Source organism: Peromyscus maniculatus, chromosome 7 (assembly GCF_049852395.1).
Source record: "Peromyscus maniculatus bairdii isolate BWxNUB_F1_BW_parent chromosome 7, HU_Pman_BW_mat_3.1, whole genome shotgun sequence".
Lineage (NCBI taxonomy): Eukaryota > Metazoa > Chordata > Mammalia > Rodentia > Cricetidae > Peromyscus > Peromyscus maniculatus.
Genome location: NC_134858.1, coordinates 34,057,522 through 34,079,688, shown reverse-complemented (window position 1 = coordinate 34,079,688; position 22,167 = coordinate 34,057,522). Strand labels below are relative to the sequence as shown.

Sequence of the window (22,167 nt, the reverse complement as noted above, 5' to 3'; positions counted from 1 at the left end):
TTTTCTGTAGCTATGATTGACAGTTCCCTCTGCCCCTGGGGGCAACACCCCAGGGACCATATGGGAGACCCATCTTCCCTCGGTTGGACTCATCAAAACAGATTCTTCTCTTTCTTTTATTTTGTTGTGGGCCTTTCTCCCCTTTATAGTCAGTGACCTTTTTCCCTGCCTGCCTGGACCACCCATGTCTTTAGACCTGGATTCTTCATGGCATGAAGGCAAGAGCAAACTCCAGGTCTGACTGGGCCCTCCCGGCCCCTGCATAGGAGATGATGGACTGGCCCCAGGACTAGAAGGCCTGTCATGGAGCAGGCTCAGGACCAGCTCCAGCTTTTGCCTTTGATTAAGGTACTACCTCAGTTCCTGTAGTTCCCAGAAGTGGAGATCTTATTGTCTAACTTCTTGTCGCCAAACAGGACAAGTGCCCTAAACAGCTACAAAAATAGTTAGCGGCCCAAGGATGCAAAGCCTAAAATAAATCAGGGAACAGGCGATCCAAGTCAGCGGCAGGGCTGAGGAACACTTTACATGTGTGTCCTTTCCTGTGCCACCTTTGAAGAGATTCCGAGTCCCTGAGGACTAGCAGGAGGGGCTGGGTGAGTAAGACACCGGGACCCCTGTTGCCCTTGGAGTTGGTGGTCTGGGGAGTAGGATGACTCGCCGCCATAGCAGACATCCAGGGATCCTGGCTGTGACCCTTGCCATGCTGATCTTTATCACACAAATCCAGGCGAGTCATTTCGGTAACGATCTCTTCCATTCCCTCACCTTTTTAACAAATGTCGAGTGCTTCCTGCAGGCCTTGCCAGCCGTGTGCTCTGTGTGGGAGGTGCAGAATTAGAGTCCCCGTCCGGATGGGGGTCTTGCTTACTTCTGCCCTTCTTGCCTTGTAACCTGTGAACACTGTAGTGTGAACCTGGGGTGGGGTTTCTCCGCATCTGCACAGCCAGGCTCTGGCTTGATTCCTCACTGCATCTTCTGCACATCTCCGTGGCCCAGATGGGATTGAACTTTAATTACTTTTTTATTAGGAACACAATAGGCATATCAGATATGTTTTTCCAGCTAAGAACACACACACACACACACACACACACACACACACACACACACACACGAATAGACACGTGCACACAATCAGACTCTGTTAGGCTCCCTAAAGGGTCTGTTGGAAATCACTGGCTGGCTTGGGACTATGACAGAAGTGAAGGATCCTCTGGAAATGAATGGGAAGAGGGGAGTGGTCACATCCCTCAAAACTGTACAGAGCTGAGAAGTGTGAGGCAGGGTTTCTATCCCTTTCCTGGCCTCCATGACAGCTTCCTGTCAATGATACCCCAGGTATGCAGTTGTGAGGGGGGTGGGGGGCAGCAACTGATAACACGCAATTTTGTAAACCACTGTCTATAAAGCTGTGTGTAATTATTTAATTAGTCAAGACAACCCCCCCCCCCCATTTCACAGCATCCTAACTCTTCCGTGGACTTGTCTGGCTAGCTGACCCAGGGATCCTGGTGGAGGAGACTAAGACCTTTGTCCCAGTACACACACACACACACACACACACACACACACACACACACACACACACACACACACACCGCCAGGTGGCCAGGTGCTGCCCTGATTCCGTTCCTGCTTCCCCTTCCTAGGGCAACTGCAGATATTTTGAGGAGCTCTCTGTAGCAGCTTGTTTGTCCAGAACCTTTTTACCTATCACTTACTCATTCTATCCATCATTCAGTCATTTAACAAACACATTAGAGCTGGGAAACCCATTCACCCATGGAGATGCCTCCCAAGTGCACAGATGTTGAGAGTGGTTACAGATACAGACGAGGCAGAGGCCAAGGCTACCTGATCCTGTGGAGTGGGGGGAAAAGAATGGATTCTTGGGAAAGTTAGGACTCCAGTTCTAGAGGGGTGAGGATGCTTCCTACAGAGGCAGCCATGGGAATCCTCAGACATGTTTGGGCAGCTCAGAGCATTGGGGTGTGAGGGGCGAGAGCATGGAGAGGCATGCTGGTCCCCCTTGCTGGGGTTCAGTGACAGGCCCCAGCTTTGAGCACTCTGAGACCATTGTTTCCCTCTCCATCACTGGCCACGTCCGATGCTGCCTCCCACCTGTTCCGCCCAAAGCTGATATTTACCAAATGGCTTCCAGCAATGGCCCTCTCCCAGGCAGGACTTTGGGACTGTCTTCTGGGTGCTAGGAAAACGAACCCATGCTGGCTTTTTCCTGCACCAGAGGGAGTGCCAGTTGCTGGCTGGAGCCTTTGAAGCCCTTGGTGGGCCAGACCCACCCAGAATCTGTCCTTTAGGACTGCTCATCCTGACTTTCTCCTGTCAGGTCTAGGGCTTGGGAAGGGGTGGGGGATGTCTTCGAAGTGTCTGTGCTGAGAAGGTACAGATATGGGTCGATCAAGGCTTATAGCAAGGAACCTGGAAGAGATATATGACCAAAGACACACGAGAACAGTACTGTATGTGGCAAGGAAACCCAAGAAGTGTGGGCCCTGGGACCTCTCAGAAGAGTGTGGCAGAGGGTGGGGCATGGATTCAGAGAAGATTGGCAAAAGGAAGCATCAACAGTGCTTAGCGGCCCAAGACTGCACCTCATGGTTGAAGCACTTGCCTAGCATGCACAAGGCCCTGGGTTCCATGCCCAGCACTGCCAGTAATCCCAGAAAGTGTTGTGAAGCAGTTAGCTGAGCACCCGTTCTTTGCCATGCTTCTGTGTGGCCTCCTGCTGGAAATGGGGAGAGGTAGTATTCACTCTGTTCAACTGGGACTCAACGGAACTGAGTCACCTGCGCCAGGGGACAGCTGATAATTGGTAGTGTCTGTTTCTGTCGCCCTGTGGCCCTACTTCCTGTTCCTAAGCCCATACTTGTCCCACTTCCCTGGGAGTATCACAGAGTCAGTTCTTTTGGCAGAGGCACACCGATGTTGCGGTACCCCAGGGCAGACCCACAGAGAACAGAGGCAGCCAGCTAGTGGGGTGCATGATTTATGGTATGAGAACTATTATTAACAGCAAATGCCAGGCGAGGCTTATTCAGTTCCAGCTGCTTTGCCATGCATTATCTCATTTCATTCTAACAACCTCTAACCATAGGCATAAAGAAGTATTCCCATTTTATAGACAGGGATCAGAAAGGTTGAAGAATTTGCCCAAGTCTCACAGGCAGACAGAACCAGACGTAAAGGAAATGCCCACCTCAGCGCATCCTGCTGAGATCCGTTAGCTCCAGATCTTGGCAGAGTGGCCATTGCTCCAATCAGCATGTGGCCAGAGACTGTAGGCTTCCCTGTTATAACCTAAGGCATTGGGGGTCAGCCAGAAAGGTAGCAGTGCATGATGGGAAGTTCTAGCGGCTCCGCACCAGTCCCTCCTACATCCCATAGAGTTTGGATGGCCCCTGGGACTACAATATGAACAGGCAAGACCTGGCCACTGCCATTATGCATCCTCCAGTCTGACAGGAGAGCGAGACAAGCTGGCAGATAATTGAAACCGTGCTACCAGGCCACGCAAGCACAGAGCAGGTGTCCCGCCCACTCCGAGGTGTCTCTGTGTCTCTGTCAGCACCACAAAGGGACAGCTGCCTCTCTCAGCAGAGATGGAGGTAGGAAACATCACTCCTGTTCCTTGGATAAAGCATCAGAAGGGAAAGTTGGCCAGCAGTCAGCTCAAGGGTGAGATTCAAAACTACTTTTATGTGATGCCAGGACCTCTGCTCTCCCCCTGTGCACAGTGCCTTTCTAGCATGCTAGGAAGACTTCGCTGCGGTTCTCTACTCAAGGCTACCCGCTTCCACCTCTGTGAGTATCAGAGCAGAATTCCCAGTGGATGCTGGTAAGAAATAGCAGTTGACTGCAATCTGGAGCTCAGGGTTGAAGCCCCTAGCCTTCAACGTTTTTCTCTAGCTCAGGGTCTCTGGGGGCAACATCCCTCTGTGGCCTCCAAGAGAAAAATCAACACAGCACTAGGCTACTTCAGGCCAATAAGCCCTCCACACTTCTCTGCTTAGGTCCCACCTGTCAGAAGTGTTTTCAGCAGAATCACTGTTGGGGGAATTGACTTGAAATTCTGTGTGAGAGGATTGTTGAGGGACAGACACAGACAATAGAGTCTCCAGGAGTTTCTTCAGCTGCATGGATGTCTGTTTTCTTGTCTGTAAAATGGGCTGAGGACCTGCACAGGATTTCTGTTCAGCATGAAAGCCTGATGCACCCTTTTATTATTCAGGTAGATGCTGATGGGCGCTGGCTGTTCCCCCTACACCCAGAGAAGGAGGGTGCTTAACGTAACAGTGTCACGCAAGTACTAGTGAGGACAGCGAGAGCGGCACTTTCTGGCCTCTCTTACCTCCACCCAGAAATGCTGCTACTCTTCCTGGTATGAAGACAAGACTGCCAGATGGTTGGGTCTCTTAGCTCCCCTAGATATTGTACATCTATTCATGTATTTCATGAGCCTCAACTCTCCTCATTTATAGGAGGGAGAGAGGAAATGTCACTTGAGAACTGGGACAAGGGAGCTGAAGAGCTGGCTCAGAGGCTATCTTTTTGCTATTCCAGAGGAGCTAGGTTTGATTCCCATCACCCACATGTCTGTAACTCCAGTTCCAGGATGTCTGACACCCTCTTCTGGTCTCTGTGGACACCAGGCATGCATGTGGTACACAAACATCCATACACAAACCAAAAGGAAGGAGGAGAAAGAGAATAATTGGGACAGGGGTCCTTGATCTCTGGGATTTGGGCTGGGCTGGTTCCATCCTGGGGACACAGAGAAGCTTGGTGATTATCATATCCAAGAAAGGGGAGCAGGCAGGTTCTGGCCTGAGACTTCACTCCAAGAAGGACCCACAGCCAAAAGAAGAGGCAAGAATCACACAGATGGGCCTCCCCAGAGCCAACACTGTCTTGCCCTGTCCACTAGACGTGATCTTGACCTCTCGATTACTCCTCACAGTTTGTGGAGCAGGTATTTCTCCTGCATTAGGAAATACAATAATGTAAGGAGACTTGCAGCAAAACGTGTTGCTGAGAACCCCGGGCCTGGTTCATGCTGCTTCACTTGCTAAGGTCTGTTCTGATCTCCTCATCTGCTCTCAGGCATTACTTAACTCTGCCTTCTTCCTCCTCTGTACCCTAGCTTCTTCTACTTTTAAAGGGACCGTGGTGCCTATTTGCGTTAGTGCCATCCCCCACCTCGTCCACAGTGAGCCACACGGGTAGAATTTTCCTTAAAGGAAACGCCACACCGGGGTCTGGAGTGGCCGTTTGAGACCAGCTGTGAATGTACTGAATGGCCTTGTGGATATGTTAAGACTAGTTTCTTCACATGTCAGACCAAGGAGAATGGAAGGAAGTCACTTCGGGAGTACCCTGGAATTAGTGGTGTGCTGGTTAATAACTAACAGTTGGCTTTGGGGGCAGGGCTTGGGGAGGAGGGTTCAGCCCTGATTTGCACTGTTTACCAGTTTTCTTGCTGTAAGTGCTCCCACTGTGGCCAATTTCAAGACACCCAAACGTCAACCAGTTTGCAAAATTCCTGGAAACTTCAACCACCGGTTTTCACAGGCGGTTCTGTGAGGCCATTTAACAGCCTTGCCCTGCCCAGGTTCACCCAGCTCCTCCCCCTGCCTCCACTCTTTAGACTTTGCTGCCCCTAAAATGGATGTCAGATTACCCCCCATATCCCTGTAGGGTCTCTGACCTTGTGAACAGTGGCTGGTCCTATTAGAATTCCAGGTCTTTGGAAATGGCTAGCAAAAGAAACCTGTTTGGAAATAAACATTCATCCTCCAAACCCAAAAGAAATGCAGACTTGGCTGGATTGCCCCCCATGAGCCACATAAATTTGAGTCATCCTCCTTCTCAAACTAGCTCTGATCTCTCCCACCCTCTAACAGTCTCTCAGGGTCTCTCGGGAGGTCTGCAAATGACCGATTTTGATTTAATTTTTATCCTAAGCATTCATCTTTATCCCATCAGGACCTTGGCACTGCCTTTCCCCAGTCAGGCAGAGGAGCACCTCCCTCACCCTTTTCTGTTCTAGAAGCTCATCTTGGTAGAGGCCTCTGTGGATTCCTTCAAGGACACCAGACAATTTACGTAGTGGGCACAGCAGAGGGTCCCAGAGCATTGATATTTTGCCCTCTAATGAGCTGTGCTGATGTAGTTGTGCCTGCTTTGTGACTAGAGTGACTTCTACAACTCTCATGTTTCATTATAATCCCCTCATTCAGATAGTGAAAGGGGATCTCATGTCTCCCCACCTCCCCTGCTTACCAACCCATGCTTACACAGTCTAGGTTCCTTCAGGTAGCCTTCACCAACTACAGAATCCCTTCACCATGCCGGACAGCTGTCCTCTGAATGTGCCTTCATGGACTTGTTTAACCCGAGGGGAAACAGGATCCTGACCCGCTCTCTGTGTGCACTTGGTCTCATTACTGCATCCTCACATAATATTACTTCATGTTGGGATTTGCTTGTTTAATCTGAGGGGAAGCAGGATCCTGACTGCTCTCTCTGTGCACTTGGTTTCATTAGTCCGTCCTCACATAGCATTACTTCATGTTGGGATTTGCTTGTTTAATCTGAGGGGAAGCAGGATCTTGACTGCTCCCTCTGTGCACTTGGTTTCATTACTGCATCCTCACATAGCATTACTTCATGTTGGGATTTGCTTGTTTGTTGCGCACAGATACATTACACCTTGGCTATATCGAGCTAGCCATCAGCTAATGCATTGATACTAGCCCTGTATCCCCTGTTCTGCACTTACATTATTGATTGTGTTTTATTTTTAGAAATGTTCAATTTTAACTTATTAGATGAAAAATAATCTTATTAGATTTGCCCTGTTGTCCAAATCCATAAAGACCTTTTGGGTCCAAGTTTCTCATCATTCACAAATTTGTTGAACATTTCCTCAGACAGCCTTTACATCACCAAGAAAAATCTTTAAAAAAAAAGATAATCAAAAGAAAGAAGCATGTGGCCTTTACCTAGAAACTTCCCAGATGCTGACATCTGTCCTTTAATTGTTGTCTGTGAGGTATTGTTCACAGGCCATGCAATTGTCTACCAGGCCACATACAGTGGGGGATGTGTTACCCAGGAGAATTACACTGTATTTTCCTCATCTGCCAGTTTAATGATCTTGCCAAATTCTCCATGCTGCCAGGCGCTGCTCTTTGTAAGCCCAGAGCGTAGTGCGGTGCCTCATATGTGGCAGGGATTCTGGAAGCACCTGCAGACATGCCCATTAGTGGGTGAGGGATGAGAGAATCCAGCCCAGGCCAGTGTGAAGAGGACCACCATTTTCACTGAGCGTGTCCTTTTTTTCTGCGTCGTGAAGTCTAGTACAATATTTGCCTCACTCTTCCTTCATGCAGCACCTCTTTAAAGACCACCAATCCCTAATGCATACTGATGAGAAAACAGGAGCTTAGGCAATGGAAGGGATTTGTCTGAGGTCAAAGGCTAATAAAGGGACAAGCAATTGTCTACTGGCTTCGAGGCACTGTGTGTTCTACCAAGCCTGTTCTGCCATGAGTTTGCACGTGTAGCCCATAGTGGGCAGGGATGGCGAAAATGATACGGTATAGTAAAACACAGATACTTTTTACAGCATCTCATTTATCCTCTGCCATTCATTAATCCATGGATTCAACATATATTTAATACCTTCTAGTGATAGAATACAACTGTTATGAGCCCCCCTTGAGTTTTAGAGAGGAGTGTGGAGAAAACAATCAAATATACATATAGCTTATGGTCATGGTAAGGAATATTCAGGAAGAATAAAGCAAGGGGCCAGTAGGGTGAGGGGGGCTAGATTTGTCTTTAAAAGGTGGCACCTGAGCAGAGATATAAGTAGGAAAAACAAGATCTGCCCATGTCCTGGGGATATCCACATGGCAATCATGTGCTGTATTCACAAAATACTTCTTCTCCTGTAAAGCACAGACATAGATCCTGTCATGAACCCCCAAGCTGTGAAATACCTGATTCTGGATATTCATTCATTTGTTCATTGACTCTTTCTCTTCACAGATATTTTTTGTCAAACCTCAGTTATTTTTATTTAAGTGTGGTCAATTAAGTTCGATGTGGTGGTGAATAAGACATTAGAGGCGGAGACAGATGGATGTTCTGCGCAGGAACAGTGTGATAAGGGCTGTCATGGTGTCAGGGATAGGTGGATGGAAGAGAACAATACAGATGTGTTGACATAGCCCCATTCTAGGAGTCTAACTAAGAGAATATAATATAAAAGAATTAAATTCTGTTATAATTTTTCAAAGATTTTAGTGATATTGGACCATTTCGTTACATGAAATTTAGTCAGAAAATTCAATATATTATATTAAAAGGAATTGGTATAGTTGGTGTAAAACTTGTTGGCCTTGGGACACCTTCAAAACCCTATGACATGCTATGAGAACTGCTTCTCTAAAGTTGTTGCTATGACCAAGAGCAGACATCGGTTCATTGTCCATTAGGAACCTCATCATCAGGTGGCCATATAAGCCAAGTTTGGAGAGCCATTCATTCAGCTGTCAAAACTACTGGAAGAATCACCTCTTGGCTTGCATTAAAAGGGAGAAATAAAACTGTCCAAATGAAAAATATTCAGCCTCTTTTTTCCTGCCTTTAAAAGTTATCTAATCAAACTCATTACTATTCAAAAGACTCATAAACAGGAGCTGGAAAGGTGGGTCAGTGGTTAACAGCACTTGGTACTCTTGCAGAGAACTTGGGTTCGGTTCCCAGCACCCACATGGTGGCTCACAACCGTCTTTGACTCCAGTTTCAGGGGACCCACTGCCATATTCAGACGTGCATACATTCATACACAAAACCACTCAGACACAAAAGACTCATAAACATAACTTAATAGTTTATTGCATCGTGGTTTGGGTTTTTGTTTGTTTTCACTTCTGGGCTAAGATCCCAGCATTTGCAGTAAGAACTATTTCTCAGGTTAAGACAGTAGCTACACCTGTCATCCCAGTATTTGGGAAATGGAGACAGGAAGTTTACACGTTCGAGATGAGCCTCAGCAGCAGACCAAGTTTTAAGCCAGCTTGGGCTACAAGAGACCCTGTCTCAGTAAAATAAGATAATTTCTGGTTTCAAAGTGTGTTGGGCATCCATTCTCTGGTTACTAAGTTGATCTCTAGAACATACTCGTTTAAAGAAAACGAGAAGACTGCTTTACTGTCTGCTGTGGCAAATGCATAAGGATACACATCACGTTCGTCCGGCTCTGTTGCCCACACGCTGTCCTCCAGGGACAGCACAGACCAAGGAAGTCCTCCCTCTCCACCTAATCTGCCTTCCTCTTTCTTCTCTCTGCAGATGACAGCAACCACCCAGCCACCTTCCAAGGCCCAGGCTGTCCACATCTCAGCACCCTCAGCTACTGCCAGCACGCCTGTGCCCAGTGCCCCCATTGATCCCCAGGCCCAGCTGGAGGCTGATAAGCGAGCTGTGTACAGGTAGGGGACTCTCCAGCCAGGCTTAGGTGAGCGAGGAGAATGCAGGTCATCAACAGTGATGGCCAACAGCAGCTTGCCTGAGCATCCCTTGATTCCAAATCCACTTGCCCCCGCTAGCTGGCCACTGCGGGTTTGCTTCAGCTTGCAGGAACTATCTGTGAGAGATAGGAAAGGCTGGGCAGGGTCAGCCATGAAGACTCCCTTCCCATCTCAGGTGGGAAGATGGGCCCTACTGAACACCAGAAACCCTCAGTTCAGCCAACCAAAACCTCTCTTCACCGTGATCCTCATTACCTTCACTCCAACAATCATTTGGTTGCACCCCCTACAACTTGGTAGTGCATAAACTGTGTGCATGCAAACAGGGAGAGCTTATTAAAACACATAGTCCTGGGCTGCAGGCTCGGACAGGCAGGATCAGTTGCTCAGTCAACAAGAAGAGGGATGTGAGTTGTCAGCATGCCAGGGAAACTTGATGCAGCTGTTCCTTGGCCACACTCTGATCCGTGCTGCCTTGCAGTAGATGTTGTGTGTGACTGTGTGGGTCCCGGTTCTTCCCCCAAGTGAGAGTGTGCTGACAGCAGGTAGCTTGTTCACCTCATTCTGCTTGCACCGTGTACCCAGGGCAGCATCCTGAATGGGAAAGGGGTGAAGCTCAGGGAAATACCCGTCTGCCTTAAGGAACTCTGGTTCTAGTGTGTGTGGTTGGGGAGGTCAGTAGAGTTATCTGAAAATGGGCCTGAATGAGATTTGTTCGTGAGGATCCCAGGGTACAGAGAAAAGATACCCGATTCTGCACTTGGTGTTGAGGCTGGGCTCTGGCTCACATTCACCTCTGCAAGTTCACATGTTGCCATGCACCAGCAAGTGCAGAGCACCCTGGCAGGGTATACATCACAGCTAGTGCAAGTAGCATGGGGATCATTCACCCAAGACAGGCAAAGAGGAAGACAAATGAACAGGAAGACTGATTCCTTCTTTCCCCCACACCCCAAAGACAATGCCTGTATGGTAATGGTGGCAATTAGTGGTGTTATTATCATTATCAGCAGCATTATTTTTAGTTACTCAGGTAAGCTGATTGCCTCTAATGCCAACACGTAGGCCCTGCAGAAAAATAAAAATAAAAGTACCTGGTCCCTGCCTGTGCAACTCATAAGCCAGGTCCACTGCCTGTGGATGCAGAGCTCTGCCCAGAGAATTCTGGGATCTGTTCACAGTAACTGGCATTGGTAGCTCTCAGAGAGGACAAACTGGCCTCCCTCAGTGTCCTCCCTCCTTCCCTCCCTCCCTTATGCTCTCCTACCGAATCATTACTATTAATATTGCAGGCACTATGTTAGACTCCTGGGAAACAGGGTGAGGTAGGAAGGTAAACACAAGTGCTTGTCACCCCAGGACCCAATCGATATGCAAATAAGAAGGCACCACTGTGTACTCAGAGCAACTGGGCAGATTTCCTTTGGGAGGCAGTGTTTGTGGCTGATCTTATTGGCTGAGCAAGAGGCTCCACCAGGTGGAGAAATGTGTGGGCTAGCCCTTCCAGGCTAAACAGAATTTGCTGTGTTATAGGGTCAGGATTAGCCAGTGGTCAGAGCAGCCTCAGGTGAAAAGAGAGATTTCACAGCTGCCTGTACGTGAGCCTGAGTACCTCTTGTAGGTGTGTGCCTTTGTGAGCATGAGTAGCTTGAGAAGGAAGAGGAAGTATGTGACCTCTGAAAGCTACCCAATGACCTGATGGCTCAGGCTTACACCCATAGTGCTCTGTTTAGATCACTACTCCAAATGTAGTCCATGGGCCAGCAGCATCACATTATATGGGAGCTGATTAGAAAGGCAGTGTCCCGGGCCCACCCAAACCTCAGGGTTCAACACATAAAATTCACATGGTCTTGGGTGATTCCTATGCATGTTAGAGGCTAATCCTAGGCATCTTCGCAGAAACATAGGGAGGGGATGTGTATCGAGCACGGACCATAGAGTGCCTCTGATTAAGAGGATCTTTACGGGCTGGAGAGATGGCTTGGGGGTTAAAAGCACCGGCTGCTTTTCCAGAAGACTTGAGATTGATTCTCAGTACCCACATGGCAGCTCACAATAGTCTGTAGTCCAGAGTTTCCAATGCCTTCTTCTAGCTTTGAAGTGCGGGCAAAACATTAATACACATAAAATACTAAAATAAAAAAAATAGGTGTTCTTTGGGAGAAACCATTAGGGTGGCTAAGGTGGGGTGCTGAGAAGACCAAGCATGGTTCAAACACAGTGCCCCCACCCCCACCCCACCGGTCTCCATTCCGGTCTCATTATTGCCCCTAGGCCACAAACACAATTACCATGGTGCATCCAGTCATGGTATCTGCTAGGCATAGGAAGTTTCTGGAAACCCAGGCTTGCTCCTACCTCTCCCTGAACTTTAGGTTCATCATAGACTCAAGCAGCAGCACATTTAATAAGAGTTAATGAGGCAGCCTGTGTGAGCACCTGGCACCATGGCGGGCACAGAGCAGAGTTCTACTTGACGAGGCCATCACATCCATGGGCTCCAAGTCCCTCTCAAGACTCCAGGCTCCTGCTGCGCCCGAGCCAAGCTGCAGGAGAGGTGACCCCACTGCCCCTGAGACCTGCCCACCATGCCACTTGAAGTCTGGCCCAGGTCTTCCTTCACTCAACACTTCTTCCTGCACACCCTTTTCCTTCTCAGTGGCTAACCCAACAAGAGCCTTTAGCATTTGCCCGAGGAAGGCTGTGGCCATCTGACCCAGTAAAGGCACTCCTAGGCGAACATGGCTGACTGGCTCCTCATTGCCCAGCCCCCTAGCTCTCCAGTCCTATTGCCTCTGTGTCCAGAGCCCCAGAGTTGTCTCCGACATTCACATCTCTCCTTCTAGTACCAGCGGCTCTCTCTGCAGCCATTGCTTGGATGCCCAGCCTCCTGGAGGGTCGGTCATTTTAATTAGATTTGCCTGCCCAGGGCAGTGTGGTTGCTCCAAAGCACATCAGCGAGTCCACGTTTTATGTCAATAAATATAACAAGGCCCTTTCCATCCAGATTAGTGCCCAGCACCACTTTTTTTGGAAGTCTTCCTGTGGCCCCTTCCAGGATTACAGATGGAGGAAGATGGGGGAAGCTCCCTGCCACAGCCCCTGCTGACAGGCAGAGGGGCAGTGTGACAAAGGGGAGGAAGCCTGCCAGTGCCCCCAAGGTTTTATTTGTGTATAAGGATGTGTTAATGAAATGTATTGGTTCCCTTCTGATCTGGAAGCGGGGGGAGGGGGCGAGCAGAACTTGTCTTTAATTGGATCATACCAGAGCATCATCTGGGCTAATCAGCAAGGCAACCAGGAGCTCCGGCTCAGATTAATGATTTCAGCCTAATCCAAGCAGATCCCATGATTGGATGCACATCCCGGGTAATTGTGTCTGTGGCCCGGGAGCAATGAATGATGAGGGGGAATCGGAAGAGGGGAGGCCCGTGGAGTCGGGGGCTTTAGGTTTGGATGGTCCTCCGTTTCCTCAGCCCCCACCTCAGCTCCGATGTCTCCTTCCGGGGAAGTTCAAATGTAACTTGGACGGTAGCACCCCACCTGCCACGCTGCTGAACGGCGGTCAGGTGTCAGGTGCAGTTTGAGACCAAGGGATTAGGAGGCAGAGCAGAGATGGGGCCGAGAGGGTGAGGTTAATCCAGCTTTCACTCCCCCTCCTCCCCTCCAGTCTCCTTCGTTCCCCTTTGAAGTGTGTGGGTTCCCATGGAAACCGTGATGTCCTGGGGAGCAGAAGAGTGGCAGGGAGCTAGGCTGGCCAGGTGCGAGCGGGGGAGGAGGGCGACTTTGCTGAGCATGCTCAGCTAAGGTATTGGCTGTCTCTCCTACGGCAAGAACCTCCCTGACCGCAGCGCCCACTGGCAGCCCCGAAGTTACCTGGGATAAAGAAGTGTGGGCCGGAGGCCCGAGTGGCGAGAAAATAGTGAAGCGGCTGTGCTTTGCTTCCGCGTGGAAAGGCACCAGAGGGGCAGCTGCAGGCTCGGGCAGAGAGGGTGGCTTCTCTTCTCCGCCCCGCATCCCTTTGTGTCGTTACAATTAAATTAGTTGGATTAACATCTGGATTAACTTCCCTGTGCCCTCCACTTGCTAGACTGTTAACTCCGTGAGGACAGGGCTGAGCCCCCAGCCTTAGCTGTTAGGCGACGAGGGTACTAAGAGGCTCGTGGAGGGGACTAATTAAATAGGTTAGACAGTACCCCCATAAATACACCATGGCCCTAGGTTGGTGTGCTGGCAATCGGCTGGGGGGAGAATTGAGGAGCATGATTTGTAGCATTGACAATTTCTGTGATGTAAATGTTCCTTCCATGACCCACTCAAAACGGCTACGGCAGAGACGGAAAAAGATGCACAGGGACTCAGTCTTGCCAGCACGAAGTACAATCCCCATACAAGGAGCCAGGTCACAGATGCAACAGTCCCCATTCACAAATGGGGACAGGGAGATAATCCTACGTCTGCAGAGTCTGTGGCGTGGCCTTCAGTGGCCTTGATCCTATCTTGGCTCTGTCCTCTGGGGTCTAACACTGGAATCTTGATTTTAAATGTTCTGTCTTTAATGACTTAATGCTTCAGAAAGTGCGAGGGTGGAGTGCACGCTGTGTAAGTGTGTAACTGTGTAAGTGTGCAAGCACCATGGCGCTCCAACTGAACCCCAAGGCAGAGTTTTCTCCTTTGGGGATTCTATACAGTGCTTTTCTGTCTGCTTGTGCAAGCCCGCTCTCAGAATCCACCCTTGTCCGAGCGCCTTTGCTGGCTTACCAGTGAGCGAGCTCCTTCATGGCCGCTCCAGAAGTCCTGCTTTAAACGCTTCTTTTCACCTCCTCTTTCTCTTCTCCTGGCTTAGAATCTTGGCTTTTGCATACTGCATATGTGAATCTATCTTCAAATCAGCCCTAGATCCCATGAGCCAATTATCTGTGAGCTTCCACCCAGGTGCGCCCTACCCCCTGAGATCCCGTGCCCAGTCCAGCTGTCACTCAATAAAGCAAGGTGCATTCCTAAAGCGCTATGTATATTACGCTCATTCCTGTCGCATCCAGACTGGGTTCCTCTCAAATCCACACCTGTCTGGGAAGGGAGGAAACAGGACAGTGAGCAGCATTCCGATCACTCCCATGAGACCATCCTAAAGGTCACCGAATCCCAAGCCTTGATCCTGACAGTCCCTTTAGCTGGAGGTGCAAATTCAGCCTAGCAACCCGTGCTAGGCAGGGGAAATAGAATAATGTTCTAGAAATAGATGTGGCGATAACTAACTTTGTCACCTTGGGTGAGTTAATCTCTCAGAGCCTCCATTTTCTCAACTGGAGAAAAGAAAACACTAATAGCCAGGGTAAAGTTACATAACATTAGGCAGTGCCCAGTGCAGAGAGCAGTGTGCGTTCAGTGGACTGAAGGGTCGTAAGCACTGGCCCAGCTGTGTGGCTTCGGCCTGCTCAGTCTGAAGCCTGCAGTGATGTAGGCCTCAGGCTTAGGAGCACAGCCTTGGCAGTTGCCTGCTTCACACTCGGGCTCCACAACCGGGCCCCAAGTCTTTCCGTGTCCCAGCTTCCTCATCTGTAAATGGGGGTGAACGTAATACTATCTTTTCATCAGGGCTGCCATGAGATTAGATTTGCACAGGCAAAGACTTAGTAAAGAACCTGAGTCACGGCAGGTGCTGGAGAGAGGCTTGAGAATAAGTACTTGCTGCTCGAACGCAGAGACCTGAGTTTGGATCAAAGAGAGAGAAAGAGAGAGAGAGAGAGAGAGAGAGAGAGAGAGAGAGAGAGAGAGAGGTGGTGCTCACTTGTAACCATAGTGATGGTGTGTTTGGGCAGGTGGATCCTGGGCACTCACTAGGCAGCCAGTTTAGGCTCCAGGGTCAGTGAGAGACCCCATCTCAAAAAATAAAACAAGGTGAGAAGTGAAAGCAGAGACATCTGACATCTACCTCTGGCTGCCTTACACATGGGGCAAATCTGCTCCCCCCCACACACACACGTGTGCACACACACATGTGCACACACACATCTGGCAGATGGTAAGTGCTCTCTGTAGGTGCCAGCTCTGTGGGACATTTTGGGAAACTGAAGCAAGCAGAGTCAGCAGGGCTAGGAAGTAAAGGGCAGGAGCTACGATGATGAGAAGGGGGTTCCTAATCAAGTGATTCTCACAATGCTATTCAGTTAAGCATGTATTTAGTGTGCCGTGTGATGTAAAGCATCGTAGTGAGTCCCGGAGGCATTACAAAGAAGGAATGTGCAGAGATGGAGGAGGATGGACATAGGAAGGAGCTGAAATATAAACTTGGCACCATAGTTAGGGCTCCAAAATGTACCCAGTATCTGCTCTGTGTGGGAGAGTCACGCTGCTTTTCCCAAGGGAGGCAAATCCCCAGAGAATGGCATCAACAAAGCTGCCCTTCCAGGGGCTGGGCTGGGAGATGCTAGGAAGTCGGTGTCCCTACGATCAGGCTAGACAAGGGGGCAGGGCCCCTGTTGTGACTGTCCTCTTCAGCAGCTTCCTGGCCAGGGCCCTGGGAACCACCACTTCCTAACGATGCGTTGCTGAGGGAGTCTGTCCACCCTGTGACCAGAGAGTGTTCTGGCTGCTACTAAGCGACCCCAGGGGTTGACTCTCTGTCTTCCCTGGCACTATGCTTGCTCGTGTATGGAATGCGTTGGATAAGAACACAAGAGAATGGCATGAGAGGAAATGGAGCCATTCCAAAGAAGCAGTCGGGACCAGAGCTCTAGGCCAAGGCCTCTGAAGTACTAGGTACAAGGGACAGATGTTCCAGGCTGTGTCCTCGGCCGGGCTTTGTGGGCTGGAAGCTTTCGTGACCGTTCCCTGCTCTCTGAAGTAGCTGGATTTGCTGGCACGGGAAGGAAAAATCTCAGCTACTGGCTGTCATCAGGGGTTCCAGTCTTCTGGAGCCGTTCTCTGGGAAGTGACACCATGCTCATGTTTTTCCCGTTCCAACAAAAGCCTAGTCTATCCCCTGCCCACTGCCTTTTGAAGGCTCTCTGCCCAAGCTCGGCTTCTGCACAGGTTACTAGCAGGCCAGCGGGCTGCAGCTGTGGTGTTCACAGTATGCCCAGAGATGGTCAGTTCTGTGTCTTCGCCACTCACAGTTTTCGTCTTAGATAGAGCTGAGGCGGCCACAGACTGTGCCCACACCTCCATTAAGATGTAACTTACTGATAAGGGACCCAGGAATCCAGAAGCCCAAAGACTTACCCTCACAAGGTCATGCACTGTTCAGTACACAGAGATCTCAGTGACCAGTAACTACATCCTAGGAAGCATACTCCACTGTCCCTCTTCACAAAAGGGGAAGTAGCCAGTACTGGGTCTCCCTGATAGGGCCAATGAGGTGGGGTAGAGTAAGAGAGGAGCATGCGGGGAGCTTTAGGGCTCCTACCTCCAATGGCTTCTTCCCAGGGTTGAGCTAACCCAACCCACTCCTCCTTTAACCGGTGGCATTCTGCATTTCTTAGACACTGATCCATTTCATGGTTGTGTGAAAAGAACATAGAGCAAGGCTTTGGTCTTCTGACTCTGTCATTGGACAAAATCACCAAACCTCTTCTGAAAGGCCATACTCCATAGAGTAGACATCCGATGAGAAAAACAGGGCTCTGTAAATGCTGAAGCCTTGTCCCCACACAGAGAAGTGTTGTGAGCAGAGGGTGAACTTCTGGAGACCTAGCTGATAAAGCAGAGATGTTTTGTCTCGGCAGAAGTCTTGATGCTTAAGGGTACATAGGACAGTGTGGTTTCTGAATCCAAGATACATAACATTCAAGGACAGTGGAATAAAGAAAGGGATGAAGAGATTCAAAATTAGCACATGGGGACTGGTGACACAGCTCGATGGGTGAAGGTGCTTGCTGCCAAGCCTGAGGACCTGAGTTCAATCCTCAGATCCCACATGGTGGAAGGAGAGAACCAACCCCTGCAAGCTGTTCTCTGTGACTTTCCACCCATCCACATATAAACTAATAAATAAATGTAAAAAAAAAATCAAAACTACCACATGGGAGAAAGAGAAGAGTTCAGCATTTGGGGTTTGAATATCCAGGTATAAGCTTCAAATCACATATTAGCTTGATGAAAACATTCAGCCACACAGTGTGTCAGTTTGCTAATCCATAGAATGGGTGTGTAAAGGGCGCAGGGGTGGATTGCAGTTAAGTGTTTTATAAGAGCTCTTTATAACTCAACAAGTGCCACCAAATATGTGCAGATATGTGTCCAGTCCCTGCCAGTGACCAAGGTAAAGTGGATGGAGCTCCCTTACCTTCTCTAACCCGGTCCTCTCCTGCAATAGGACCTGTTTGTGAACTGGCTGGATTTCTGGTGACCAGGATAGAAGCTCTGACTGCCTCTCATTACCTGCCTAATTTCAGGAAAGGCTGATTCTTTTCAGTGCCTGTTACCTCTGCTTTTCACAAGGGGCTGGGCAGAAGCCCTATGTTAAATTTCTTTCTTTCTTTTTCTTTCTTTCTTTTTTTTAGATTTTTGCTCTTATAGACTAGATTTAACATCCACATTGTTGAGATTTCATATCTGCCTCTCTGTCTTTCTGTCTTTCTGTCTGTCTGTCTGTCTGTCTGTCTCTCTCTGTGTGTGTGTGTGTGTGTGTGTGTGTGTGTGTGTGTGTGTGTGTGTGTGTGCATGCATGTACACAAATGTGCATATAGATGAAAGGATATGGCCTGCCTGGGTCCCTCACTCATCGTCCACCCACCTGAGGGAAGAGAGCTGGGTTGCAGCCCAGGAACCCAACAGATGCAGCTCCAATTTAGTAACAAGAAGAAGTCCTCTCCAAGGCAACCCAGGCGAACATACCGCCCACTGGGCAGGACTAAAAATAATCCTGCATGCTTTCAACGTCACACCTGAAGTAAAAATACATCCAACCAGGGGCTTCTGGCTTGTTCTCCCCACCCTGCTCTGTTCTCTCCATCTGGTGCTTTTGAAGGGAGGGAGAAGTAGAGTCTGAACATGCACCTTTTTTCACACCCCCCTCGAAGACCTTCCACCCCTCCCCACCCACATACCCCAGCAGAGGCAGGTCCTCTCGCAGCAGCCATGTCCACAAGCTGTCAGATGGCTAAATCTGACTCAAGCTTGCCCAGTAACAGCAGATTCTGAGCCAGAAAGAACTTCAGGCTCCTGTCTCAGAAACCTCATCTCTGTAGTTACTGCTTGCCTCATTTGAGTCTTCCCATTCATCAGTGGTCAGAGCTGTATTGATCCCTGCTGGTACCACGCTCAGTTCCTACATTCATTGGGAATTTAGGAAGTTATCAGGACACAGACTTCACCTCATAGTAAGGAAGATGGTTCCATGTGCAGCAGCTGTGGTTGGCAGGATGAAATCAATGTCATAGAGAAATAAGGAATTCTTACTGGTGGTACTTCTTTGATTAAAAGAAAATAAAATTTTGGCTGGGTCTGGTGGCTTGTGACTTTAAGCCCAGCCCTTGGGAGACTGAGACAGGAAGATGGCTGGAGTTTGAGGCCAGCCTGAGCTCCATCATAAATTCAAAATCAGCCTGGGGTTCATAGCAAAACCCTGTCCCAGTAACTCAAAAGCAACATAGAGAGCAGACATCATCACTGCCAAGAAGCTGTTGTGACTGCCATCAGAGGGATAGCAGAAAACAGTGTCCCTGACACATGACCTGCTTGTAAGAATACATCAGAAAACCAGAGTGAGCTCCTGGACGTTAAAAGCATGACGCCGGGCTGGTGAGATGGCTCAGTAGGGTAAAGTGCTTGGTGCTGAAGCATGAGAACCCGAATTCAGCTGTTCGACTTCCTATGTGAAAGTCGGGTGTAGCGGTGCATGGCTGTGACACCAGCACTGGCCTGGGATGGAGTGACAGGCAGGTCTCTGGGGCCTGCTGGCCAGACAGCCTAGCTGAAACAATGAGTGGGAGGCTCAGCAAAAGATTGTGTCTCAAAGACCAAAGTGAAGATCAAGAAGAAGGTGACCTTTGTCCGCCACGTGTGCCTTCAAAGAGGAAGGAAGAAACGGAGGGAGGGAGGGGGGAAGGGAGAGAGGGAGAGAGGGGGGAGAGGAAGGGAGAGGGAGGGAGGGAGGGGGGAGAGAGGAAAGGAAGAAGGAAGAAACAAAACAAGGAAGAAAGTTGGTCTTGCATTCTGAAAATGGCACACCATCTCTTTCTCTTCTCTTCCCAAGCCTCTGTTGAAATTAGCACATGGGCTCATTTTCCAGGCAAGTGAACTAGCAGACGAGGGGGAAAAAATGTATTGAAGTGGATGGTATCATTGTTGCTTTGCATAAAGGAGTCCACACACCTCCAGAGGGGATAAAACGAGTATTAACTGATAGTTTACTCAGCGCCAAAGACTGTCTGTGTTTCTTCATTTAATTATGCATGGGAGGGATTTATCCCTGTTATATAAAAGTGGAAACTGAGGCTCAGAGACATTCTATAATATGCGGAAACATCATTGCTATGAATTATTGTGCAAGGGGGACCCCCCCCCAGGGTATCCTCTGAATGCAGGGAAACATGCTGGGCAGATGTGGGCTGGGCATTCCATGCAAGCATGGCAGAGGTGGCTGTGACCAGTAATTCACAACCCAGACACTGCATCCACATGGAGAGTTTATTATAATAGAGAAATGAAGAGAAAGATAGGAAAGAGAGAGACAGAAAGAGAGAGAGAGAGAAAGGTCGAGGGTATGCACCTTGTGGGAGGGGAAGCAGAAAAGAGAGAGAGGAAGGGGAGGAGTTTTTCCTTAGAGTGAGGCATTTATGTCAGGATGTAGGGTAGAGCCAAGGGATTTCAAGGGACAGATCAGAACATTAACATTCCTCCATTTTGATTATTATAAAAAGAGGTGAGTTATGGGAGCAAGTTGGGGGACAAGGGTGCTAAGTTCTCGAGGCTACTTCAGGCTGGCAAAGGGCAAAGTAGGGGGGGACGGGGGAGGGGCCACGGGGGGGGACAGACTGGGAGCCACACATGGCAGACAATCTCAGGAACGTTCTTTGCGGGAGCTGAGGAGGCAGGCAGGTTGCAGCAGTGATGTTCTAGGAGCTTTGGGGGAAATGGCATGCCAAATCAGGGGTATAGAAGCCATGGCATCTGCTGTTTCTCTAGAGGTCAGGCAGGAACAATGAATCTGCAAAATATGCTCAAAAAATAGGTGGGGTCAGAAATGGGCTCTGGAGATTGTTAGTTTTCATCAGACCAGATTTCTTGATGCAGTAGCAAAACTTTTCCCAGGAGCCTGTAGGTATCTGTAAGACAGCTGGAATGAATTTACATCATGGCAAAAGGGTTAAAAATCCATTTAAGGACTCTTAAATAAAACTATTTGTAGTCAAAATTCTATCAGTTTATCAAAGCTGCACTTACCAGTATTAAAACTTTGAACCTCGGAGCTGGAGGGATGGCTCAGAGGTTAAGAGCACAGACTGCTCTTCCAGAGGTCCTGAGTTCAATTCCCAGCAACCACATGGTGGCTCACAACCATCTATAATGAGATCTGGTGCCCTCTTCTGGCCTGCAGTCATACATGCTGTATACATAATAAATAAATAAATCTTAAAAAAAAAAAAAAAAAAAAAACTTTGAACGTCTGGAGTTATACCTGAAATTGGTCTATGCTGTACCAGGAAGTCTGTGAAAGAGGCATACCTGTCTGTAACTGGAGATTATATATATAAAATCTTGGATTGGGGCTGTTAAACTGATACCCTAGTCATCAAGCATCATCAGATCTGAGAAGGATAAATTTAAGAAGTGAAACAGCTTTCCAGCTACCTAGGCAGCGATCCCAAGTCTCTCTGTGGTAATTGGGGCCAGAAGCCCCAAAAGCAGCACTTGTTCAGCTGATCGGCCCAGAAGATCTGACAGATTTTTTTTTCTGTGGAGTAGAAATTTGGGGAGACTGACCCACCTTGACTTTGCAGTGTGGGGCAATCGATCCTCCATTGTTCCACTTATTCACAGTCTGGACAGGAACTCAGCTTTTTGCTGTGTGGCCACCCTTGCCATGAGCTTCCGGCTGGAAGTTCTTCTGCGGCCATCCGTCTTCTTAGAAGAGATACAGGATGCTGCCAGGAGCTGACATGTCTCTCTATCATCAAAAGCTTTTATATTAAATGCCATATTCTCATATCTCTACAGGTGTCTAAGGACTGGGGGAACAAAATCTGTTAGATGTATTTATAACTTTGAGAGCATATATATGACTTAAATCTGAATATACAGGTTTCCCAGTTAGTTACAGCTTAATGAAGTCAGCAAGGACAGGGAGGTTCACATTCTGAATAGACCCTGAGTAAGGAGAGACATTCTTTAAGATGTTGGCAGTGATATCTGATATCTGAATGTCTTACCATTTTTAAGGCCCTGTAGCTGTAGTTCTGACTTTGAGTACAGCCAGATTATGATCCTGAATGACTTATATAGAAATAATTATTTTTTAAGCTGTCTCCTGAGAAGGCAGAGAAGAGTGACAGGGGAAAGATCCCAAGGCCAGATGAGAACAGGAGAAAAGGGGCTTGTGAGTCAGGGTGCAGCCAAACTCTGAGAAAAGGAAAAGGACCCTCTTGGTGGACTCTGT

The 22,167-nt window shown here is 48.7% G+C and overlaps 1 protein-coding gene across 7 annotated transcripts in view; it reads left to right on the top strand.

The window, feature by feature from the left end:
- Pknox2 (PBX/knotted 1 homeobox 2) overlaps window positions 1–22,167 on the top strand; it is a 274,475-nt gene that overhangs the window by 196,649 nt on the left and 55,659 nt on the right. For all 7 annotated transcript variants that reach the window (XM_076576020.1, XM_076576015.1, XM_076576016.1 and 4 more), the window contains one exon: window positions 9,385–9,524. In XM_076576020.1, coding sequence (XP_076432135.1) covers window positions 9,385–9,524 — 140 coding nt within the window. The remainder of the gene's footprint in view (window positions 1–9,384; window positions 9,525–22,167) is intronic.